The following is a 26,839-nucleotide window of genomic DNA, read 5'->3' as shown; positions in this document are numbered from 1 at the left end:
AAACTATTCTCGCTCAAGGGCCAAATTTGGCTCACTGGTTGAGTTGTAATTTGCCAACCTCTGTTTTGTTTCATGCATATTTTTCCCAGGCTTCCAGATGACTAGAAATCTGTAGGTATGTTGTATATGGGGGGGGGGGGGGGAGGTCGCAGAGCAAAAATCTATTTGCATATTCAAGAATATCCTTACCTTAAAAAAAGGCTCTTTACATTTTTTAAATATGCAGAATTTTGCTTGAATATTTAGCAGTTTAAGTACTCTGGTCATAATGTACGGAATTTTTCTTTAACACACTTGGTTTTTATTAAATAACCAAAATAGAAATGGTAAGTAACCAGGAGATTATCTCCAAGCCTAAACAAAAGAAACAAAACAAAGCTTGAAAAAGACAAAAACAAATAAAACTCTTGACAAATAAGTAAGGTCCTGGAGAAGCTATTTCCACCATTTAACTTGGGTTGGGTTCCCAAATGGTTAACTTTTGATTATATAGAGTCACACATCTCCAACTAACAACTATCTAAAGGACACAAGGGGATGAAGAAGTGAAACATTGCACACCTTTATTTGATAGTCACATTGTAAATAAATATGCTCCATTGCTAAAAGTAGCAGTTAGGGGGCTGGAAGATTTTTATTATAAGGACAAGTAAACACAAAGATGAAAGTTTACCAAATAATTATTTTTTTTATAATACATAAGATATCTATTTATTTACCAAAAACAAAAACCCTCAACCACAATTTGATAGGTTCTAGGACTTCATGTGAAATCACAGGGAGAAAAAAGTAAAATGGGGGTGGGGGCGGCACCAAAAAACAAATCTAAGTATTTGATACTTTGTTCTTTACAGCGCCCTCCAAACTTGTCACTTTCTTCTCTCTCTCCATTTTAGATTCACTGCAAACCCTTCTCAGATTCTCTTTATGTTAACCCTCTTGTCCCTCCTCCCTAGTTCCTTCGCTCTCATCTCCTTCTATAGCTCTTGAAAATCTCCCTTTCTTTTTGTTCTTCCCCTTGTGGTACCTACTAAAACCTTACAGAAGAGATGTATATTCTGAAACTTCTGTGGGCTTCCAAGTGACGCTGAGCATGCTCAGTAGCTAGGGCAGGTTTTGTCGCCAGCAGCTGCCCTGATTCGACCTCTCCAAAAATAGACATTTAACTCTTTGAACTCCTGCTTAGAGATGTAATTCGTTTTGCTCCCTCCTCATTTTCAAGGTTCAAAGGGAGGCAGCGAGGATTCCAAGGTCCCACCGCTCTCCCAGCCAATGAGGAGCCCGAGAGGGAGGAGCCTGAGGCTTCCTTGGTGCAGCTTGAGCTTCTGAGGGATTCATCCCCGTAGATACCGTGGAGTGTGAGCTCTGCTGCATCTGTCACAGCCAACAAAATTAAAACAAAAACAAAAACCAAAAACAGAAGAAGAGAAATGCTGCAGACTATGGAACGCTGTAGGACTTTCTGAAACATTTGCTGGGGATTCCCGTGGAGCATGATCTTTTAAAACCAATTATTTCTGAAGCCTGTTTGGGTAACTGGGAAAATGACAAATATGCTAAATGCAGCAGCTGATCGGGTGAAATGGACCAGATCGAGTGCTGCTAAAAGGGCTGCCTGCCTGGTGGCTGCGGCATATGCTCTGAAAACACTCTACCCCATCATTGGCAAGCGTTTAAAGCAATCTGGCCACAGGAAGAAAAAAGAAACAGTTTATCCGGCTGCAGAGAACAGAGAAATACTGCATTGCACCGAGACCACTTGTAAAAAACCTTGTCCTGGCGTGAATGCAGAATTTTTCAAACAGCTACTAGAACTTCGGAAAATTCTCTTTCCAAAACTTGTGACCACTGAAACAGGCTGGCTTTGCCTCCACTCAGTGGCTCTAATCTCAAGAACCTTTCTGTCTATCTATGTGGCTGGTCTAGATGGAAAAATCGTGAAGAGCATCGTGGAAAAGAAGCCTCGGACTTTCATCATCAAGTTAATCAAGTGGCTTATGATTGCCATTCCTGCCACCTTTGTTAACAGTGCAATAAGGTACCTGGAGTGCAAATTGGCTTTGGCCTTCAGAACTCGCCTGGTAGACCATGCCTATGAAACCTACTTTACAAATCAGACTTATTATAAGGTGATCAATATGGATGGGAGGCTGGCAAACCCTGACCAGTCTCTTACTGAGGATATTATGATGTTCTCCCAATCTGTGGCTCACTTATATTCCAATCTGACCAAGCCTATTTTAGATGTAATCCTGACCTCCTATACCCTTATCCAGACTGCTACATCCAGAGGAGCAAGCCCAATTGGGCCCACCCTATTAGCAGGACTTGTGGTATATGCCACTGCTAAAGTTTTGAAAGCCTGCTCTCCCAAATTTGGTAAATTGGTGGCTGAAGAAGCTCACAGAAAAGGCTATTTGCGGTATGTGCACTCCAGAATTATAGCCAATGTTGAAGAAATTGCTTTTTACAGAGGACATAAGGTAAGATAGAAATTAAAGTGATGAGTGAAATGTGAGACTCTTCCAGCTGCCACTGCAGTGCTAGATACCATCTGTTGTACTGTTGATGGACCCACTTCTTTAGCGTTTTAGATTTCTGTGACATCTAAACCTGTATTGAAATATACGCTTCCTTACCTTTTTAATTACAAGCTCTTAAAGAACCGTGGAGTGCAAACTTTTCTGAAGTTTCATGGAAATAAGATTTTCAGCAATCTAAAAAAGTCTACTTAGCTTCAGTTATCCAAATATGCTCAGAATTATCTCTTAAGCATTTTCTTAAGACTTAAATTCTAACTGGTGCTAGAGCATAAGAAGAAAGTATTTGGAAACTAAGTAAACACATTTACATTGAGATGGAAAATTTAGGATGATATTCTTGTTGTTGTTCCTTTGTTTTTCAAGAAAGGGAAAAACCCCTGCTTTAAATGAAAGACAAGTTTGACAATTTTGCATGTCTGGTCAATGGAGTGACCTCAGTCTGAAGAATTATAGGAGAATGTGTCTCACAGATAGCATTTGCATTACTCCTTGTTAATTTAATGTTTACCATATTTTGACACAAATAAAGAGAAGCAGTGAAATGAAATTTTGCCTAGCTTTTAGGGAAAAGCTAAGATTAGAGAAGAAATGAGGATGAGAAAAGGAATTCCAGTGTTATTTTTAAATATTAAAGATTTTCAACATTAAGTAGGCCCCTAAAATAGCCTAATTATATAAGCTTGCAGTGCATTAAAGTAACTTTAGAATATTAACTATGATGGAAATTTTTAAGGTGATGCATCTGAAATCTTAATACAAGTGAATTAGCAAATGAAATATTAAGGAATTCTAAAGCTGAAAATGGTATTTTAATTACCAAGTAGAATTATTTAATTTTTGAAGCATCATCAATTATCAAAAAAATTTTAAAGTACTAGCAATCTGAAGAAGAAAATTTAAAGCAAATTTAGGATTTCTACTCCCACTTGAAAATTGGTCTCATGTGTTATATTAACCATGCTGATTGGTCATTCCTCTTGAATCATTGAACTCAGTGATGTAAATTATAGCATGCTGTAAGCTTCTTGAATTTAAGACAAAATCCAGTAAATTGAGTTAGTTCAGAAGTGCAGTCTAATTACACATATATGTGTCATGTCTCTGTTTTTAGATATTTTTGGTGTGATCAAAAAAGATAAGGTTCTAACATTGTTTATTCATGTCTTATAGGATATTATTTAATTTTAACATCTTACACATGTAATTTTGAAATCATAACTATAAATCACTAATATGTATCTTATACCTAACATTATATTGACTGAATATCATGGTTTTTTAATATAATTTTAAAAATAATAATAGGTGTGACCAAAACTGGATAGTAATGGCTAATTCTTACATTGATCCATATTTATTGGTTGTTAGACTCATAGATAATACTATACTAAGTAAAACAAAATAACATGTACTCAAACGTAATTTGAGTCTGTTGTATGAAGATATACAACAAAATTGCATGTCCTCAAACATATAATATTTAATTTTGTATCTCATGCTGGGTCAATTCTTCTCTTTTTCCCTCCATAGGTAGAAATGAAGCAACTCCAAAAAAGTTACAAAGCTTTAGCAGATCAGATGAACCTCATTTTATCCAAACGTTTGTGGTACATCATGATAGAGCAATTCTTGATGAAGTATGTTTGGAGCAGCAGTGGACTAATTATGGTGGCTGTACCTATTATCACTGCAACTGGCTTTGCAGATGGTGGTAATGATATTTATGCTCAATCTCAAGTATATGTTTAATTTTAAGATTAGTTCTCTTGAAAAGGTGTCACTAGTGGTTTTGTGTGACTGAAACTGTGTATGCAGTTATTATTCTATGGTCGTTATTAGTCAGAAACAATGGCAGATTTTGCAATCAGCATATAAGAAAAAACACAAGTAGCTCAAAATACTTTTCTAGTTCTGAGATATTTCAGAGATGTCTGATGCAGTGTTTCTGGGAGTTGGCCTTGAGCAATTTTAATTATTCTGCCTAACACAAAATGATTCTCTAGTTTGCATTTAAATTCAAAACAAATCAATAGCTTCAAAAAGAGTATTATACGAGACCATGTGTTGTAAACTTCAGTTCTGCACATCCTATGCTTTTCGTCTATAAATATTCTATAACTGGATTGCTCCTGATTTGTGATTTGAAGAACTGGTTGGCTACAGGAACAAACCAGGAATATTGTTTCAGGGAGTGTTTCGCACAATGGAACAAGGTCCCTCTACTTGTAGATAATAACAGAAAATGTCCTATGTAACATGAATTAGTGGCATTGTGGAAGTAGTGGTTAGCAAGTTGCAGGCGTCTAATTCTATCCTATCACTGTCCCAGTGATTTTTACCAACATTTTCATCCTTTGGGATAACTAAAAAAGGTAAGGGCAAGAAGGACAACATTAAAATGTTGTATAAAATAAATAAATAAATAAATAAATAAATAAATAAATAAATAAAATGTATAAAAATGAGGTGAAAGTTTGGGTTGTAATTGGCAGGAACAGGGGGGAATTAATTAAAGAAGCATCATTTTCTGCTCTTCTTCAAAAAAAAAAATTCTTCCTCTTCTTTAAAAACCTCTTGACCAAAATTGACCTAGGTGTTGCGCTAGAGAAAAGGATGGGCTTTGTCATAAGACAGAGCTTTGCCCAAATCTTTCCCCTCTTCCTGCCTGTATCCTCTTAGTCATGTGAATTAAACTTTCTAAAAATCAGTTTCCTCATCTACAAAATGAAAATCAGAAAGGTTGCTTCAGAGAGTCATTGAGAGGACTTAGTAAAATAATGTTTATAAACTATAGAGCATGCTCTTGATGTTCTTGATGTATGGTGACAATTATTACCTACCAGACAAAGGGCAAGACTAAGGATAGTGTAACAGAATTCACACTATATTACAGTTATTTTTGGTATAAAAATGGAGAATCAATAGTTATTTAAGGTCATCTAACAAAAAGAAGTACAAATTTACCTTTTCTTTAATATATTAAAACAGTGCTTTAATGCTTTAACCAATTCTTATAAAAATATTTGTCAAATTTGAGTCATTCTTAACCTAAAATTGTTCATTTTAGTAAATTAAAATTTGTCAATCCTTTGTGATGAGTGCTTCCACAACTTAACTGATTAAACCAATGTATTTAAACCACTAGGAAAACCAAATTTTATCTGTTTTCATATTTTTTTAAAAATCATTTTAATAAGTTTATATTGAAAAGGGCATTGTTAGTAATAATACTTTTTGTCTTGTTTTGTTTTAAAGATCTATTTCTTTCTTTCTTTATTTATTCATAAGAGACACGGGGGGGGGGCGGAGGGCAGAGTCATAGGGAGAGGGAGAAGCAGGCTCCCCACAGGGAGCCCAATGCAGGACTCTATCTCAAATCGTAGTATCATGCCCTGAGCTGAAGGCAGAAGCTCAACCGTGAGCCACCCAGGCATCTCAGTAATAATCCTTCCATAATGAAATAATTACTTTTTCAAAAGAATTCAGAGAAAAAAAAAGACACATATAAACCTATGGAGCCTGGGTGGCTTAGTGGTTGAGTGGCTGCCTTTGGCTCAGGTTGTGATCCTGGGGTTCTGGGATCAAGTACTGCATCAGGCTCCTCACAGGGAGCCTGCTTCTCTCTCTGCCTATGTCTCTGCCTCTCTATCTCATGAATAAATAAAATTAAATCTTAAAAAACAACGACTCTATGATCTTAAGATTAGTTTTACTAAGAAACTTGGCAAAGTTATCAGATATTCATAGTGAGTCTCTTTAAATTTATGGATAAAAGCTTCATATATAAAGTATATTAGAGATAACCCCAGTGTCAAGATTATGGTTAGTTGTTAGTCCTTGGAAGCACTGGTCTTATTAGAAAACCCTGAAGTATTCAACATAGAACAGAGAAAATGCAGCTATTAATGGTGACAAATTAACCCCACAGAGACCAGTTAGAAGTAAACAATGTATGCAAAGAATCTAATGATCTTACTTCCCTAAGTGATGTAATAAGATGTTTAAAAATAAATCTTACAAATCCTGAAAAAATCTTATTAAACTAAAGAAACATTAAAATTTTAAATAGAAATTTTTATTATAATTACATTTTTACAAATGAACAAGGTAGTTCTTAAAGCTTCCTTTCAATTTATACAGAGAGAAGTGATATGACAATTACGTAGACAAAAAATGAATTCAGATATCAGCATTATTATGAGTGTATGCTCAATATCTTCTGTAGTTTCTTTCTTTTTTTTTAAAGATTTATTTATTTATTTATTTATTTATTTATTTATTTATTTATTTATGATAGACACAGAGAGAGAGAGAGGCAGAGACACAGGCAGAGGGAGAAGCAGGCTCCACCCCTGGAGCCTGATGCGCGACTCAAACCCGGGACTCCAGGATCACGCCCCGGGCCAAAGGCAGGCACCAAACCGCCGAGCCACCCAGGGATCCCCATCTTCTGTAATTTCTAAAGTTACTACATGTCTACTTACAAAGTTTATTTTTATATATTTATTTTTTAATATATTTATTTATTTATTCACGAGAGATGCAAAGAGAGAGAGACACACACAGGCAGAGGAAGAAGCAGGCTCCATGTGAAAGCCCAATGGGAGACTTGATCCTGGGACTCCAGGATCATGCCATGACCCAAAGGCTGAGCTGCTGAGCTACCCCGGCATTCCTACTTATAAAGTTTATATGCATTTTTTTTACTAAATATATTTGACCTACTTTAACACATGAATATATTAAATTACCATTCTACTTGGATAAAATTACTTATTTTTTTAAGATAATGATATGTCTTGGAGGCTTTAGGTCTTGGGTTTATATGCTCTATATTCTAATCTTTTCTTCAATCTTAATTTACACTTGTGCCCTGCATTGTTAGAGATGAATCAAGTACATGACACTCTGTATTTTAAGGCAAAAATACAGGGATGCCTGGGTGGCTCAGGGGTTGAGCATCTGCCTTTGGCTCAAGGTGTGATCCTGGAGCCGGGATCGAGTCCTACATTGGGCTCCCTGCATGGAGCCTGCTTCTCCCTCTGCCTGTGTCTCTGCCTCTTTCTGTGTCTCTCATGATTAATAAATAAAATCTTTTTTAAAAAAGACAAAAATACATGGAAAAAATGGATGAATAAGAGAGGTATGGTAAAGAGAAAAGGAGAAAAGTAGGATACAGAAAAGAAAGACAAAAGAATAAAGAGAAGCCACTGTTCAAATTTGATTTGTTATTTAATACTTACCTATCCTTGAGAAAAGTTACATAAGCTTTCTATGTCCCAGTTTTCCCACCCTAACTATAGGGATAAGATAACATACATCTCAAGAATTGTTATAATATTATATATAAAGTATTTAATGTGCTTTGAAACAGTCCTTGGCAAATAGTAAAACCTTAGATGGAAGCAATTATTAATACTTATTATATTCTAACTACGTGGGCACTGGAGTCAGATTTTCTGAGTTCAAACCTGGCTCTTTTGCTTACTAAGACTATGACAATGAGCAAATCATTTTACCCTTTTGTGCTACAATTTTCTCATTTCCAAAATGGGGGAAATTATAGCAGGGTTGTTGTTACAAGGATTAAAGAAAATAACATATGTAAAACTTAGAATATTGCCTGCCTCATAGGAAGTGTTCACGAGAGTTTGCTGGCATGGCCATTGTCATTAAAGGAGCAACACATTTGGAAATCATTAGCAAATCAGAGATAAAAATGCCAATAGGAGGAAGAGCATGCATAATTTTTCTCCTTTTTTTTTTTTTTGTTTTTGGAGAAGAAAAGAAAACTAGTTCTGTAGTTCTGTGATAGCATTTACCTACAACTTTATGTGAAATCTTATGGTAAAGACAGGATTATGTTTATATTCAAGTTCACATTGTGAATTGCATATGGAATCATGCCATTTTCCCATCAGAAGAGGAGCTTGCAAGTTATCTAGTCTGGGGCCTGAGAATTGCCTATGGTCACACACATGGTTGGCAGAAGCACTAAGGATAGAAAATACTACATAATTCCTAGTGTATTGCCTTTTTCCCCTTTATCATGCTGCCTCCATATTAGCTATATTGGAACTTGCTCTAGAAGAGATTTAAGTTAGTTTGACACTAAGTAACCATGTGACCAAATGTTTGAAAAAGAGGCATTGGAATAATTATGTATATTTTCTATTTTGTTTTTTTAGAGGATATTACCCCCTTTATTTTATATTAAATATAAAGAGAGACTTAAATTACTTTAAGAAAATAGTTAACTGGGAGCTATCATCTCAATTTTTAAATTTTAGTTCTAGTATAGTTAACATACTAGTTTCCTGTGTACAATATAGTGATTCAACAGTTCCATATATCACCCAATGCTCATCAAGGCAAGTACACTCCTTAATCCCCATCACCTATCTCACACATCTCCCCCACCCACTTCCCATCTGGTAACCACTATAGTTAAGAGTTTGTTTCTTGGTTTGTCTCTCTCTTTTTTCCATTGCTCATTTGTATTGTTTCTTAAATGCCACATGAGTAAATCGTATGGTATATGTCTTTCTCTGGCTGACTCCTTTCACTTAGCATTAAAATCTCTAACTCCATCCATGTTGTTGCAAATGTCAAGGTTTCATTCTTTTTTATGGCTAAATAATATTCCATTGTGTATATATATCACATCTTTTTTTATCCAATCATCAATCGATGGACACTTCTGCTGCTTCCATAATTTGACTATTGTAAATAATGCTACTATAAACATAGGGGTGCATGTGTCCCTTTGAATTAGTGTTGTTGTGTTCTTTAAGTAAGTACCCAGTAGTGAGATTACTAGATTGTAGAGTAATTGTATTTTTAATTTTTGAGGAGCCTCCACACTGTTTTCCACAGTGGTTGCACCAGTTTGCCTTCCCCCAAGTGTGAGAGGGTTCCTTTTTCTCCACATCCTTGCCGACACTTGTTGTTTCTTAAGTTTTGGATTTTAGCTGTTCTGACAGGTGTGAGGTGATACCTCATTGTAGTTTTGATTTGCATTTCCCTGATGATGAGTGATGTTTAGCATCTTTTCTGTGTCTGTTGGCCATTTGGTATCTTCTCAGATTTTTAATGTTATAGGCCATTTTTCTTCTCTCCATATCAAGAACACTTCTGGGAAAGGCCAAAGAAAGCTGCTCATAGGTCCCTCCTGACAGACCTTATCACAGACATGTAACAGGAAAGAAAGCCTCTAGGCCTCTAGCACTGCCAATCATGTCTGCCTGTAGGTGGTCTGCTAGTGTAAGGTGGCACTTCAAAAGTAGCAACTGAGAGATAACTGCTTTTTTGGAATGGAAGCGAACTTTATCATCACCTAGTAACAATGGGTGATGTTTTTTATTCCTAAAATATACCTCTAAAAAGATTATGTCTATAACTCTTGTTGTATTAGTGTCTCATATTCTAATGTCAAATTATTGGAATACAATTTTATATTGTGGGTCAATTTTGATATAATTCCTCTCCTGTTGACCAATTATTGTAACAGTAATTAGCAAAACATATGAAAGACATATTTTTTAGCTCTAATTAGCTATGTCACATATGTATACTAAGTAGCTATAATTTTTAAATATAACATAGATGCCATAAAGGACCCAATCATTAGTGTACCACTCAATGAATTGCCACATACACAAAATCACCACTCACAAAAGATAGAAATATACCTTCATCCCAGAACCCCCACGCCTTTCCAGTTTTATTCCCATCCTCAGCCCCCTATCTCATCCTCACTTTTTCCTGCCCCCAACATGCCACAGTAAAGGTACTTATATTACTGACATTAGTGTTTGCTGGGTTTAAAACTTGTATAAATAGTATCATATGATATATATGAATTCTAGTTGCTCCACAAACATTTGTCAATGTTTGATATCAGTCTTTTTCATTTTACTGTTCTCATGAGTACATAGTAGTACATCATTGGGGCCTTAATTTGCATTTCCCTGATGACTAATGAGATTAAGTACTTTTTATTTATTTATTAGCCATACTTCTTATGAAGTACCAATGAGTGTTTTGTTCACATTTAAATTGACTTCTCTGTTTTTCTATTGATTTGTAAAAGCTTTTATGTACTCTATAGTGTGACTTTCATCAGACACACACACACAATCTCAAGTACTAGTTTTCCCACTCTATTCTTACCTTTACCTTTTTAGTCTCTTAACAGTGTATAAGAGAAATTCAGGGATGCTTAGTGGTTGAGTACCTGCCTTTTGGCTCAGGGCAGGTTCCAGATTCTCAGGTTCGAGTCCCGCATCAGGCTTCTTGCATGGACCCTGCATTTCCCTCTGCCTATGTCTCTTCCTTTCTCTCTCTCTCTCTGTGTGTCTCTCATGAATAAATAAATAAAATCTTTTAAAAAAGAGAGAAATTCATAATTTTAACATAGTTCAGTTTATCATTTTTATGTGTGTGGTTAGTGGTTTTATTTTTGTTGAAGAAATACTCTCCTCATCCAGGACTATGAAGATATTCTCCTATTTTATCTTCTGGAAATTTATTGGTTTTTCATTTCACATGGAGATCTTCAGTTAGATTTGATAATTATATATGGTATGAGGTAGGGGATGACCATAAGTTTTTGCTGAGATTTGTCAAGACGATTAAGGTAAAATGTCAATGAAAAGAAGTAAACTCTTTTCCAAAGAAAAACTACAGAGGAATATCCTATTTTTTTATTTTTAAAAAAATTACTACACAATTTTAGAGCAGTTTTAGGTTTATGGAAAAATTGAACAGAAAGTGTACAAAGAGTTCCAAATATCCCCTCTCCTCCACATTTTCTCCTATTATTTACATCTTATATTTGTGTGGTATATTTGTTACAACTGATGAATCAATATGCTTGCATTATTAACTCAAGTGCATAGTTTATATTAGAGTTTATTCTTTGCATTGTACAGTTGCATGGGTTTTGACAAGTGTATGACATAACCTTAGTTTTTAAATCCTTTCTCACCTTTTCAATGAACAACAACAGATGTCACCATTTTCCATATAATACTTTTTCATAGTGGAGCTGAAAAATAGCAGTAAAATGAGCAGATATAATATTACATCCTTAAATGAAAAACATTTGACAAAATATCTAAAATATTTGGTGAGGAAAATAAAATGTGTTGACCTATGATACAAAATAAGTGAGTGCCTGAGGTCATAAATTTATATCCTGACACTAAGGAATCTGGCTTTTTCATAGAGGTTATGCAGTTGGCGATTGTGTGCAGGACAAAATACTACTGGCACCATTCTCATAGTACCTGCCAAGAAACAACCAGTAGAATAAAAGTCAAATGAAATCTGTCCACAGCTATTTGTAATTTCGTTGCTAAAAGCATGAAGAAAACCCATTAATCTGCCAAAGCAACATGGAAAGTACCATGCCATATCAAATACAAGTCCATCTGTGCTAGTGTTTTTCCTTCTTAACAGAGGCTGTCGATGCAAGCTGCTACTCAAACCCCTTTTAACCCAAATTCATAAAATTCCATAATTATTTTAGATCATCAGCCAGATTCTCTATGAGCCAAAACTATTCTTAGAAATTTAACTGATACAGCAATTCATTATTTTGGTAGCTTGCTGAAAATCCTTCGGTCATTTTTTTGTGGCTATCTAAATTTTATTACACTTTTAAATGTACTTAAGAATATCTACATTCTGTTCCCAGTCTATCTATCCAATCATGTCTTTGACTCCTCACTTCTACCAGCATTCAAAGCCTTTTTCTTTTATCATTCTTAGGGAAACTAAGTAAATTCAAGGGACCTAACGGTAGTTCTCAGAGCAATGATTGACAGTAGAGCTAAGAGCATATTGGACTATCATAAAAGGTCCCCATGAACAGTGATTCTGATACTCAAGTGAAATCTGTGCCTGACACCGTTCCATACCATAACATGACTAGGCTGTTGATCATTTAATTGACATTGCTTGAAATTTCCTTTCTCTGTGCCATTGCTTATGCTGTTCTTGTGGTCTATTAAAATTGTACATAGTCTTCAAGGCCTCTCTCACAGTGTGCTCCTCCATGAAGCATTTCCTGACTTTTGCAGCCAGAAATGATTTTTGCCTTCTGCAAACCCTTCATTTAAACTCTCATCACAGACCGCTCTGCACAGTTATTTAGGACCTTGTCTTCTTTCTCCTACCAAACTGTAAGGCCCCCAAGGAAACAGTCTGAAAATCACATTTATCCTTGCATGTCTTATAACACCTTGCCTAATTTCTTGCATATGAGATTTTTCGGTAAATATCTGCTGAGTAAATTTCACCTTATATTTTGCATGGATCCCTTTCAAACTTAGCTGAGCTGTCTATGAACAAGTAAAGGTAAAATTATCTGGTGGTCCTAGCAGGGCACAAGTTAAATATCTGTATTGTCATTCTCTATTTTCTAAGGAAAAAAAAACCTTTACACTGAGATAAACCAGAGAGAAATATATATCAAAATGGGCCTTTGGCTATCTATATCATTATAGTATTTCATTAATTTTCATTTAGAACTTTGGAGGCCCATCTATATCATTATAATATTTTCATTAATTTATAGTATTTAATTTAGAACTTTGGAGATACTTTATAGAAGAACCAAATAGAGAATCATACTGATGAGAAGTCTAAAGTAATGACTGTTGAGAACAAATTAAAAGAATAAGACTAAATTGAGTACATATGCAATAAAATAATAACTAGAGAAAATAATAACAGCTAACATTTAGAGCATTTATCATAGACCATGGATTAGGCTAATACTTCATTTGTGTTTCATCTTTAAACCTCATAACAATCCTTTGAGATAGAATTATTTAAGATAGTTGTATTAATTCCCTCATCAACATGAGAAAATAGGCATGGAGAAGATAATTGGCTTGTTCTACTTATCTTAACCATTTGTCAGTAGGTGGTAGAGCCTGGATTCAAACCTAGCCTAACTTGTACTCTTGCCTGTAATTCTGCATTGACAGTAATTTAGGATGTTCATCCATCTGTCCATTTCAGTATACATTAAGGGGTACTATGTGCTAGACACTCTGCTTTGTACTGGGAATAAAGAAATCAAAATGTAGTCTTGACCCTTAAGGAATTTATCGTCCATTGGAAAAGCCAAACAAGGTTTTCCAGGGAAAACTGTATTAAAGAGTTAACTTTCTTGAAGAAAGAATTAGGCAAAAAATTAAAGGAAGTAAGTTAAAGTAAAAAGAAATGATATATGCAAATACCAAAGGATAAACAGAGTATTGCATGTTTGAGGTGCTGTGGACCATAGATACAGTTTGGGTGAAATAGATAAACTGAGTGTAGATTATGAAGATCAGCTAATTTTCAGGTTCCTTTTTTGAAGGAACCACACTAGAAATATTTGCTTATATTCTAGTTATTAGTATTTTATTGACCAAAACAGTAGTATTTTATTGCCTAGCCATAAGAGGGGTAGAGACCTGAATTTGGAAAGGATTAAAAGAATGCTAAATGAAAATAGTCTTAATTGTTAACTAAGTGTTCTAACTCTCCTAGAAAAATAACAAAACAAAAGGAAGCTTTATTTTTTTAAAGATTTTAAAATTTATTCATTCATAACAAAGAGGAAACTTTAAATAAAATCTACTATAGGGACACCTGGGTGGCTTAGCAGTTGAGCCTCTGCCTTTGGCTCAGGGTGTGATCCTGGAGTCCTGAGATCGAGTCCCACACGGCCTCCCTGCATAAAGCCTGCTTCTCCCTCTGCCTATATCTCTGCCTCTCTCTCTCTCTCTGTGTCTCTCATGAATAAATAAAATCTTTAATAAATAAAATCTACAAATACTATATTTTCAATAATTCATTAAATTTCTAGGAAATTGTTAATACTAATGAAATATTTACAGATGGTTCTTTAGCTGCAATTTCATTTGTAAAAACAAAACAATTACGTGAAAAAACTCAATAATTTTGTAATTTGCTTTTAGATCTAGAGGATGGCCAAAAACAAGCTATGGTTAGTGAACGGACAGAAGCCTTTACCACTGCTCGAAACTTATTGGCCTCTGGAGCTGATGCTATTGAAAGGATTATGTCGTCATACAAAGAGGTACTGGGCATTCTTGTCAAATTGATTAAAATAAAATATATGAAAATCAAGAAAAATGTAAATTATCAGATATACTTAGCATTTTAGAAACATATCTTTTCTCTACTAAAAATTACTAAGAGTATAATCAATATAAAGGACAGCAACTCCCAAGTGTATTGCTGCTAATACTCTGTAGTTTTTACACTCTTAATTGTAACTCCTCTTTTTCTGTCTGTAGTATAACATATTTGTTTTTAAACTAAAAAAAAAAAAAAAAAAGTCTATTAGGTATGGATTCTGGAAACAGAGCACCTAAATTTAAGATCTTGCTCCAGTATTTACAAAGTATGTGAACTTGATCAAGTTCCTTAACTGTTTCCTTATCTGTAAAGTACAGATAATAATAGCATTACTTGGTAGGATTGATGTGAGTTAATACACCTAGAATATTTCAAACAACACATGTGGGGCACCTGGATGGCTCAGTGGTTGAGTATCTGCCTTTGGCTCAGGTCCTGATCCTGAGGTCCAGGGATTAAGTCCCATATCAGGCTCCCCACAGGAAGCCTGCTTCTCCCTCTGCCTATGTCTCTGCCTCTCTCTCTCTGTCTCTCATGAATAGATAAATAAATAAATAAAATCTCTTTTAAAAATGAAAATAAAATTAAAAATAGACACATGTTTAGGAACTCAGTAACTGCTAGCCAGTAATATTATTTATATACCTTGCAAACTTTTACTCATCCTTCATGACAAGTCAAGCCTCACTGACCACATATAAAACTGTCTTGTGATTCTACTTTATTCTCCCCTTCCCTGCAATATCTGGGGCTTCCTTCTCTGTGTTCTGGTGCTTTACCATATTATAATTGTCCATCTCTTCACTAGATCCTGAATGGAAAGCAGCAACGATTTACTTATCTTTGCATTTATAATACTCATTTTAATGCTTGGAATATTGTATGTGGTCAAGAAATATTTGCTGAAAAAATGGTAATAAGACTGGCAGATGTCACAGGATTAAAATCAGAAATTATTTATTTCAGATACATGATATTCCCATGGCCAGTCATTTTCAGCATTAATTGCTCTTGTGGCTTTTGTCATAATATGAATCACCAGAGCATCCTTATAAATTCATCTGCCAATTAAATCAGCTTTAAATAGACCATATAAAAGAGTAACAAAGTTTAACTGTTTAAAACTTAACTGTTTCCTTATCTGTAAACAAACAAAGTTTGTGATTTGCTGATTAAGTTTTCAGTCTCATTCAGTAATTGATTTATTGAATTGGGTTTGGTTTCTTTTTAAAGTAAAACCAATTGTTTAGGACCAAAATAACTCCATTTAAAATTTTTTTTTCAGGGGTATTTGGGTGTTTTAGTTGGTTAAGCGGCTGTTGGTTTTGGCTCAGGTCATGATTTCGAGGTCCTTGGGATCAAACTCCGTTTGGGACTCCATGCTCAACCGAGGAGTCAGTTTGGGGATTCTCTCCCTCTGTCCCTTCCTCTGCCCCTGTTCATGCTGTCTCTCTCTCTTTCTCACTCTCTCTCTAAAGTAAATCTTTTTAAAAATTTTCAAATAGTAATTTTTATAATCTGGAGGTACAGTTTTGGGGATAGGTTTTTTTGATGTAATAAATCTCTTCTTAAAATTAAATGACAAATCAAAATTTAATCCATCTCATATTAAAATAGTTTGCTATCTAAAGTCGCAGAAAGCATATTGCCTAGTTTTTCTACATTGTATCCAATACAGGAAATAGTTGCATTTTGCTTTATTTCCCTAAATGTGCTTGGGATCAGAGAATGGTCAGTTCTAAAGAATCTTATTACCGCTGTGACAACACATGAAAACACCATGCCTTCTCTCTGCTAGTTCCAAGGGAACAAAATTCCTTTTTAGAGTAAGAGTCCGAGGACAAACTCCCTGCCATGTATCCCAAAGTAATTCGTCCACAGTCACGTTCTCAGTTTTTTTCAGATGCCCTCCACCCTGCATCCTAGTGTATTAACTCATGACCTCCTGCCTTTCTTTAACTGACCCATACATTTAGTTTCAGATTTTTTTCTCTAGGCAGATAAATATATTTACCCCAGTTTTTTTGAATCTGTATTTTGTTAGTTCTTAGCCCTGTTTTCCTCCCCTTGGGAACTCAATAGATTCTTCAAGATAACATTTTATAAATTACCCCTTAAATAGTTATAACATTAACATGTAGAGATGCAGTGGAGACATGTAGTAGAAGGCTTTTGATAGAAGCACCTACTCATTTATGGCTTATGTTTTGCACGCATATACATCTTACACAATGTCAGCATTGTTGTTTTATTCCACAGTTTAATAGTGACCATGCCTTGCTTATTGGTGCCAATTTCCTAGTAAATATTCCAATAAGGGAATGGTTTTTGTGCTTTCCTTTTCACTGAGAAAGATGGTCTTGACAGGAGATGAGACACCTTTCACGTTACCCTGTTAACAAGGTGTTCTTTTAATAGAAAGACAGCAGGAGATTCAACCTAAATTGGACTACTGGAAGAATAAGAGCAAGACACCATTCTATTGAGTTTTGTGGATTAAAGCAGAGATTTATCTCATTTGATAATCTCACCTACAATAAAAGTCATATCATGTAAATTATGGTTGGCTTGAAAAGAAGTGGAATTGTGGGATTTAGACTGAAAAGGATTTGAAGCTTTTCTCTGAGCTCATTCCCAATATTATATCCTCTGACAGGTATTTCCTTTGGTACGTAAAGCTTAGGACCCTATTTTGACAATCTGACTCAGAAACATTCATTTTATAATAAGGGAAAAAAAGCATGTTTTTCTTTTATTTAAAATCTTTTATTTTAAATTGAAAAAAGATACTAAAAAAAGGATCATTATGACCTTAAGCTTTTCACAAAATTTCTAATTTTCTGGGAATGAAATTTGTGCTGTAAATGGAGCCAAATCAGAAATTTGACTGAAAGATCTTTAAGCCTAACATTCTTTACAATGTAAAATCTGTATGTTGTATTTTGAACCCTGACTTGAATGAATAATTTTTTACAGGTTTTGTAATTCCAATCAAACTTACATTGACACCTTGCTATGTTGCTCCCTTGGTAAGCCTTTTACTGTTACATTTAACAGTTATCAGATGTATTTTTTTTCATGTGTAATAAAATAGGATCTTTAAATCAAGGAACTAAGACGATTGCGTATCTTTTTAAAAGTCTATCTTGAGTACATTAACTCTATTTTACCTCTCTGTGTTGGTTTTAGATCACAGAATTAGCAGGCTATACGGCTCGAGTATATAATATGTTCTGGGTCTTTGATGAAGTAAAAAGAGGCATTTATAAGAGAGCTGCTGTCATGCAAGAGTCTGAAAGCCATAGCAAGAATGGAGCTAACATAGATTTACCCCTCACTGACACGTTGGAAATCAAAGGTATTAAATCAAATGTTTTATATTTTCCTATATTTAAATGTTTGCTTTATCAATAGAACCAAAAATTTCCACAAGATAGCTTTTAACAGTTACAAAGAACTAATATTGGCTTTTTAAAACAGTTATTCCTAAAGTTAGCATCACAATGTAAGGAGTGGTGACTAACGTTACCATAAAAAAATTATGCAACTTGTCTTTAGGACAAATTTCTAGCATTATTTTTAGAAACTGCACATATGGCAGAATGAATTGTTTGCTTTTAGAATTCAAATACAGAATTAGAGCTAACATCTTATTGTTCTTCATTATTCTGTTTTTAAACTTGAGTTTGATTATCACATTTTTAAAAATTGTACTATGCCTTGTCTTAATTCCCTTTTTGTAGCACTGTATTTTTTCTGTAGGAAAGGTCAATTTAGTGAAATAAGTAATTGTAAAGAATATGGCTGAGTTATATGAGACAGAGCTTATCTCATTATCCTCTCATTATGACACTGACATTAGATTACTGTAAAATCATATTTCTGAGACAGTTTCCAAATATATGTGTCAGAATGCCCACATTTACATTAAAGTTTGCTTTAGATGTAGATGAAACTTGTAATAGCTTTTATAATTTAAACTATTCCTCAACTTTTAGGAAGAGTTATTGATGTGGATCATGGAATTATTTGTGAAAATGTTCCCATAATTACACCAACCGGAGAAGTGGTGGCTTCCAGGCTAAACTTCAAAGTAAGATGATATTCAAGAATCTTCTGATTGTTGCCATCACACTAATACAAAACAACTCAGAATTCATGTCCTTTATATTAAATACTTGGAGGAGCATATGGAAAGGAGGGGAAATCAAGAAAGGTATGCATAGTGGCTCAATTACAGAAGCAGTTACTTCCTCAGAAAGCAGAGAAAGAGAAATTTGATTTCTACTGCTTTTTTTTGCCAGATTGAAAATCAAAATTTCTCAGTGCACTGAGGGTCTATACAAGGTAACTTTTGGGAACAATAGAAAAATTTCTCAGAAATTAATATCTGGAAATAAATTTTAATTTTTTCCTTATAGGGATTATTCAAAGCACACAAGTCTATATTGTAATATACTTACTAAAACATAAGGAAAGAGGTCCTTAGCAAGTTTACTTCTGTTATTGTATATTCTTTCTCTAAATTTAATTTATATTTCCAATAATCACATCTTCCATTTGGAAAAAAATAAAGGATTCATGGATTGGAATTTAGTTTTTAATTTTGTTGAGAATAAGAGGTATTTGTTATTTATTGTTCTTTGTCTTGATAATAAAAACCAAGATGTAAAAATTGCTTAACAAACCTAAGGCCCTAATTTAAAGCATTGTAAAACTTCAACATACATTTTGCAATTCAAGTACATAACAATTTGCTGATAAGCATTAATGACTATAATGCAGGCATCTAATTGTAGTTGAAACAAAGACATAATTGGACTTGGTAACAGAATTAAAACATGACAATACATGTACTCATGATTTTAGTATGGAATTCAGTCTAGGTTTAATTATTGAAGGTGGGTTTGCAAATGAATAAGGGTTCTGGAAGATGATAAGTACTGAACAATGGGGAAATTCTGTGTTAATAAATTTGAGAGGGGCACCTGGTGTGGCTCAGTTAGTTAAGCATTTGCCTTCGGCTCAGGTCATGAACCAAGGGTGGTGGGATCAAGCCTGGCATCAGGCTCCCTGCTCAGCAAGGAGTCTGCTTCTCCCTCTCCCTCTGCCCCTCCACCCTGCTCCTTCCCTCTCTCTCTCACTTGCTTTCTCTCTGTCAAATAAATAAATAAAATCTTATACAATAAATAAATAAATGTAAATATAAGAGAAATTGTGTTTTAACTACAATTTGGCTAGGCTTTATTTTTCCATTTATAGACCTACAGAGTGATTTAATTATTTGGATGTGATAATGAGTACCTATTAGGTGTTAATGATGCACCATAATCTTCCGTAGATTTGAAAGAAGACATTTGAAGAGGCATACATGGAATGTTTAATTACCCACTAATAGTTTAGCTTTTTAATTTATGACTTTTTATATAGAATTTGTCAGGTTAGGTTTTTTTTTTTTTTTTTTTTAATTTTATTTATTTTTTCATGATAGTCACACACAGAGAGAGAGAGAGAGAGGGGCAGAGACATAGGCAGAGGGAGAAGCAGGCTTCATATAGGGAGCCTGATGTGGGATTCGATCCCGGGTCTCCAGGATCGCGCCCTGGGCCAAAGGCAGGCGCCAAACCGCTGCGCCACCCAGGGATCCCTCAGGTTAGGTTTTAAATATCAATTCTTATTGCTCCATATACTAAATAGAGTAAGAGTCCTTGAATTCTGTTACCTACTAACTACATTATTGTAGATACATCACACTCTTTCTGTGAAAAAATTCAGGGTTAATTTTTTTTATAAAAAATGAATCTTAAAATATTTAATCCAATGGAAATGTCATGAATTTTGAGGTTCTACAAAGATACATGTTAACATAGTACACTTTATGATAATTGGTATTTTTCTGGCTCTGAGAGTTTTATTTAAAGTGTCAGGTCCCTAAAATATAATAAAAGTTCTGTTTTCTCTGTATGCATTGACAAACAGATTTCTAGATGAAAACCTTCTCACCCTTTTGTAGACATTGTGGAATTAAAAAGCTGGAGAAGTGGGACACCTGGGTGGCTCAACAGTTGAGCCTCTGCCTTCGGCTCAGGGTGTGATCCGGGGGTCCGGGATCGAGTCTTGCATCAGGCTCCATATGAGGAGCCTGCTTCTCCCTCTGCCTGTGTCTCTGCCTCTTTCTCTCTGTCTCTCATGAATAAATAAATAAATCTTTAAAAAAAAAAAAAAAACTGGAGGGACGCCTGGGTGACTTGGTGATTGAGCATCTGCCTTCAGCCCAGGGCGTGATCCTGGAGTCCCAGGATCAAGTCCCACATCAGGCTCCCTGCGTGGAGCCTGCTTCTCCCTCTGCCTGTGTCTCTGCCTCTCTCTCTGTGTCTCTCATGAATAAATAAATTAAATCTTTTTAAAAATAATAAAACTGGACTAGAAAATCCAATGAATGGGGGAATTATTTTTGCTTCACTCTTGGTGTTTACTAAACATAAGAAACTTATGCCACTAAAATAATATGAATGTAGAAAAGGCTTCTAAAAAAAAAGGCTTCTATTATGACTTAACATGTGTTAAATTTCTGAGAATTCCTAATAGAGAATGATGCTATTAAAATATTTTGTGAATATGCCTCTTGCCATGGCACATACCTTTAAAAAAATCATTTGGGAAGTATTTATGCTTCTACAAAATTAAACTTCCTTAACTCTCTCTCTAGTGAAAGAGCACAGCCAATCACAAAATTAATTCTTTTGGGGGCTCTTCCCAGGATTTTCTTTGAACTTTATCAAAATAGCTTTTCAGTTTGGCTACAATTAGGGAGAAAAAAAAGATCTACAGTAAAAAGTTTATTTTTTAAGTTTTTAAAAAAGATTGTATTTATTTACTTGTCAGAGAGACAGCACGTAGCTGGGTGGGAGGTGCAGAGGGAGAAGAAGAAGCAGGCTCCCCACTGAGCAAGGAGCCCTAAGTGGACTCAACCCCAAGACCCTGGGGATCATGACCTAAGCTGAAGGCAGACATTTAACCAATTGAGCCATCCAGGCGCCCCTAGTAAAGTGTTTAGACTCAGTCTCACTCCTGTCTTATGTCCTTGTGGCAGCTGCTTCTAGTACCTAAAAATGCTCTTCCTCCTTCTGTTTTTCCCCTGTCACCCAGGCTCAGGTGAAATACTACCTCCTCAAAAAGGATTTTCCTGACCACCCAATCAAAAAAAGTGCTCCTCACTCCCGCCACTGCCTCCAATCCCACAATACCACCATCTTTCCCAAACACATCCTTCTTCTTTTGTTATAATATCATTTACCACCACCTAATTTTTTGTTCACAACTTTATTGCCGTCTTTCCCATTAGAATAAGCTCCATGAGAACAGAGACTTTGGGTTAGGGTACCCCTGTATCCCTTGTGCCTAGAAGAATGTCTGGCACATGGTAAATATTCAATTGGTGTTTACCGAGGAAATGTCTAATTATTTAGACAGAATATACATCTGAACCATTTTTGCTTTACATATACTTATTATATACATTCCTAGTTCCTTTATCTTAACCCTGTTCCAACTCTTCTCTTTTTCTTCCCTTCCTCCCTCTCTCCACCACCTTCTTTGAACAAAAAGATTTCAGTGTGCATGAGACACAATGTGTAGACATGGAATTGACCCCTTATACTGACATAATCCAAGTAATATAATGTTTTTCATCTTTGAATTTTCAATATGATATATTTTATATCATTAATACTTAGATACTTGCATCCATATATACAAAGCTTTATCTGCAAGCATCTGTAGATTTTTGCCTCTCATACTTTGATGCTATATTCACTTTTTAATCACCATTATAAAATATTGTTTGTTCTTAGAAATGTTATCACTGTTCTTGGAGCAAATTTTTAAATTCTACTCGTTTTCCTTGTTCATTCCAATACTCTTTAAGTATCATACCAAGATAACTACCTGATCCTATTGGGTGGAATGGGAACTCATGAAATTTAACTGTTTATATTTAAATGACAAAAAAGATGGAAGATTCTAAAGAGAAGCATCCCGTTAATAATGGATAAATAACTTGTGACATATATATATATTATATACAAATACATATATATGATATATATATATCATATATATGTTTTAATTCATTCCTAGACGTGAGACTAAATTATAATCCTCTTTCTTTCCTCTGTCTTGGTTTGGTAAATGTATTTTTTCCATCTATGAATAAAACAGAATTAGAATCATTTCATCCCTATGATTATGGGGTTTTGTGATTGTGTAACATTTCAGACTGCTGAAGTATAAAATTAAACTACCCGGCTGGATCTTAGCATAGCTTTGTAGCTAATAAATCCAATTGACAAATAAAACAAAGTTGTATTTGAATTCAATATAAATTTAACCAAATATTAATATAAATAAAGTAAAATTTAATGTATTTTAATTAAAAATTGTAAACGTTCTTATTTCCCATGTGGCTGTGTTTCCACATATGTATCTAGAATGTGGTGACAAAACCTCAATTAAAATTTTAGAAAGGAGTGCTCATTCCAAGAAGATCCATTTCCTTTGGAGTTGGATTATTTTATCATGCTTTTAGCTTTAGAGCATAGTCAAAAGCCAGATTTGATGTTCTCAGCCTGACATATTTTATTTTGAATCCTTGCCTACCCTGGGTTATCTTATATTTGAAAGTTTTTAAAAAATGAACACTTTTAAATGCTGCCAAATGAAATCATTTTTAAATGTTGCAGTTTGTAATTTTATTTCTTACTTTAGGTACAAGAAGGAATGCATCTTTTGATAACTGGTCCCAATGGTTGTGGAAAAAGTTCTCTCTTCAGAATTTTAAGTGGGCTCTGGCCTGTGTATGAAGGAGTCCTCTATAAACCACCTCCTCAACATATGTTCTATATTCCACAAAGGTAGGTACATATTTTATATCACAAGAAAATTTCACTTTGCTTTTGAATTATCTTGATTCTTCAGTCTCCTCAATTTATAATCTTTAAGCATGTTTTCATTGAAAGAAACTATTAAGGAAATAAAAATTCAGTTATCCAAAAACGTTTTAATATCACTTTGATTATTAGAATTTCTAAGACAATACCACTTGTTTTTATTTTCACATCTATATAGAAATAATGAGCACTCAAAGACTATAAATGCTAATCTCAAGGAATAGCAGCCAGGTCAAAAGAGTAATTTGATTGTTGGAGATGTAGATTATCTCTTCTAACAGACAAAATTATACTTAGATAGCATACTAATCTCTTTTTTTTTAAATTTATTTATTTATGATAGTCACAGAGAGAGAGAGAGAGAGAGAGAGAGAGAGAGAGGCAGAGACACAGAGGGAGAAGCAGGCTCCATGCACCGGGAGCCTGACGTGGGATTCGATCCCGGGTCTCCAGGATCACACCCTGGGCCAAAGGCAGGCACCAAACCGCTGCGCCACCCAGAGATCCCAGCATACTAATCTCTTCATCAATCTGTATATGTTCTAAAATTATTCAAGAGCCTCCATAAAATAGTCTTTATTACAGCTATGCTATATTATTTTTTATGCTATATTATTAATGATATGAAACTACCTTAATTTTAAAAATTACACTAAGAATGAGTGTAAAGTAAGCATAGAAATATTTTAAAGGAATATTGTTTCTTCTGAAGTCTTTAGCCATCTTTCCTTGTAACAATTTAGAAACATCTAAATACAAAGTTATACTTGAGGATTTGGAATATTTATTGTGGGTGAAAGAAAATGAAATTTGAGGAAGAGACACACACTGATGCTCATCTTTTCCATCTGCTATCACCCTGAGTTAGGCAGACATCACAGAGCACTCCTACTGTATTAGAAGACTATTCTGTGAAACCTAATAGAGCACTGAGATTGGAAGTACAGAACCAGGACAAATATAAAAGTTATATCAAGTTTGGTACAACCACATGTCTCTCTTGCCCCTTTCCTTTTGTCAAAAAATGCTTGTATCATCCTGCCCACTGGTCTAATTTTACGCCACGTTGTAGTTAGGCATATGAGGTTTTGTTGGAGTTCTTTGCTTTAAAATAAGATTTATGTTAGTAGTAGGAAGCTACTTGAAGTATAGAAGAATGAAGAACTGCGATAAGAAAATGTTGGATGTGAGCAGTGTCATGAATTCTTATATAAGTTTAACATAAAATAGATAACATTTTGTGACACCAGAATCATTGTCTCTTCCTCTATATGCTTTAAGGTCTTTTGGGAAACCTTCTGAATCTGACAACTAAATCATCCTGCCAAAGTTTAAGTTTCAGACATTAATGTGTTAAATACACTGATTTTAAGGTTTTTTTTATTTAGATTATAAGGCATAGAATCATGAGGAAAATATTCCATTATAGAATTCTACTCTCAATTCAAATAAACTTGTATATATATAAATTTTATATTTTTAGCTATTTTAGATTTCGTATATAATACGAAAGATACAATTTTTGAATATAGCTGTGACCTGAGCAATATAAGACATTTCCAAGGCATAGAAAAGTGCATAATCCAGCAAAATCATCCTTCAGGAATTAAGGAGAAATAAAGACTTTCCTAGACAAACAGAAGCTGAGAGAATCCATTGACACTAGACCTGCCTTACGAGAAATGCTGAAAGGAGTTTTTGAAATTGAAATGAGGCTAACTAGTAACATGAAAATATACAACACCAGTAAAGGTAAATATATAGTCAAATTCAGAATTCTAATATGATGATGTATTAATCGTGTTCATATTAGTATAAAGGACAGAGTATTAAAAATAACTATAACCTGTATAATTTGTTAATATATATAAGTTGTGATATTAAAAACATAAAAGAGGGAGAGTAAAAGAGTAGAGTTTTTGTAGCAGATGATATGATTTTACATTTAGAAAATCCTGAAAACACTACCAAAACATTCAGAACAAATCAGTGAATTCAATAAAATTGTTAGATACAAATTCAATGTATGGAAATCAACTGTGTTTCTTTTTTTTTTTTAATTTTACTTATTTATTCACAAGAGACACAGAGAGAGAGACAGAGACACAGGCAGAGGGAGAAGCAGGCTCCATGCAGGGAGCCTAATATGGGACCCAGTCCTGGGTCTCCAGGATCACGCCCTGGGCTGAAGGCAGCGCTAAACCACTGAGCCACCTGGGCTGCCCTCAACTGTGTTTCTATAACTAACAAACTATCTGAAAAAGAAATAAAATAATCTCACTTACAGTAGCATGGAAAACAATAAAATACTGGGGAATAAATTTGACTAAGAGGGTGAAAGATCTGTATACTAAAAACTGTAAGACTTTGATGAAAGAAACTGAAGAAGACACAAAAAAATGGAAAGTTATCCAGGTTCATGGATCAGAAGAATTAATATTGCTAGAATGTCTATACTACCCAAAGCCATCTATAGATTCAATGCAGTTCCTATCAAAATCCCAATGGCATTTTCCATAGAAATAGAAAAAAAAAACTATCCCAGAAATTGTGTGGAGCCATAAAAAGTCCTGAATAGCCTAAGCAATCCTGAGAAAGAACAAAGTTGGAGGCATTGCACTTCTGACTGCAACTATATTACAAACCTATAGTCATAAAAACAGTATAATGCTGGCATAAAAATATAGACCAATGGAATAGAATCAAGGGCCCAGAAATAGGGGTGCCTGGGTGGTTCAGTCAGTTAAGCATCCAAGTCTTGATTTCAGCTCAGGCCATCATCTCAAGATTGTGAGCTCTAGCCTTGCATTTGGCTCCATGTCCAGCATGGAGCCTGCTTACAATTCTCTCTTTCCCTCTGCCCCTCTGCCCTCTCATGTGTGCTTTCTCTCTCAAAACAAAACAAAACAAAAAACCCAAAGGAACGCAGAAGTGAACCCATGCATATGGTCAACTAATATTTGACAAGGGAACCAAGACAACACAAACAAGGAAGGGTAGTCTTTTTAATAAATGTTTTTGGAATAACCAGATGAACACATGCAGAAAAATGGAATTGGAACCCTATCTTACAATATTCACAAAAATAAACTTGAAATGGATTGGAAACTTGAATGTAAGACCTGAAACTATAAAGCTCCTAGAAGAAAATAGGGGAAAAGCTCCTTGGTGTTGGTCTGGAGATGA

The 26,839-nt window shown here is 34.7% G+C and overlaps 1 protein-coding gene across 1 annotated transcript in view; it reads left to right on the top strand.

Annotated features, from left to right (window-relative positions):
- Positions 1-1,318: 1,318 nt before the first annotated feature.
- The window catches only part of ABCD2 (ATP binding cassette subfamily D member 2), a 64,909-nt gene continuing 39,388 nt past the window's right edge, over positions 1,319-26,839 (top strand). The window contains exons 1-6 of the mRNA XM_041735865.1: positions 1,319-2,483; positions 4,074-4,254; positions 14,522-14,643; positions 17,895-18,063; positions 18,704-18,798; positions 23,472-23,617. Of these exons, the coding sequence (XP_041591799.1) occupies positions 1,545-2,483; positions 4,074-4,254; positions 14,522-14,643; positions 17,895-18,063; positions 18,704-18,798; positions 23,472-23,617 (1,652 nt within the window). The 5' untranslated portion in view covers positions 1,319-1,544. The remainder of the gene's footprint in view (positions 2,484-4,073; positions 4,255-14,521; positions 14,644-17,894; positions 18,064-18,703; positions 18,799-23,471; positions 23,618-26,839) is intronic.

The sequence above is a fragment of the Vulpes lagopus genome, chromosome 21, assembly GCF_018345385.1.
Source record: "Vulpes lagopus strain Blue_001 chromosome 21, ASM1834538v1, whole genome shotgun sequence".
NCBI lineage: Eukaryota > Metazoa > Chordata > Mammalia > Carnivora > Canidae > Vulpes > Vulpes lagopus.
Note: the sequence above shows the minus strand (reverse complement) of the source record. Positions and strands in the feature narration are given on the sequence as shown.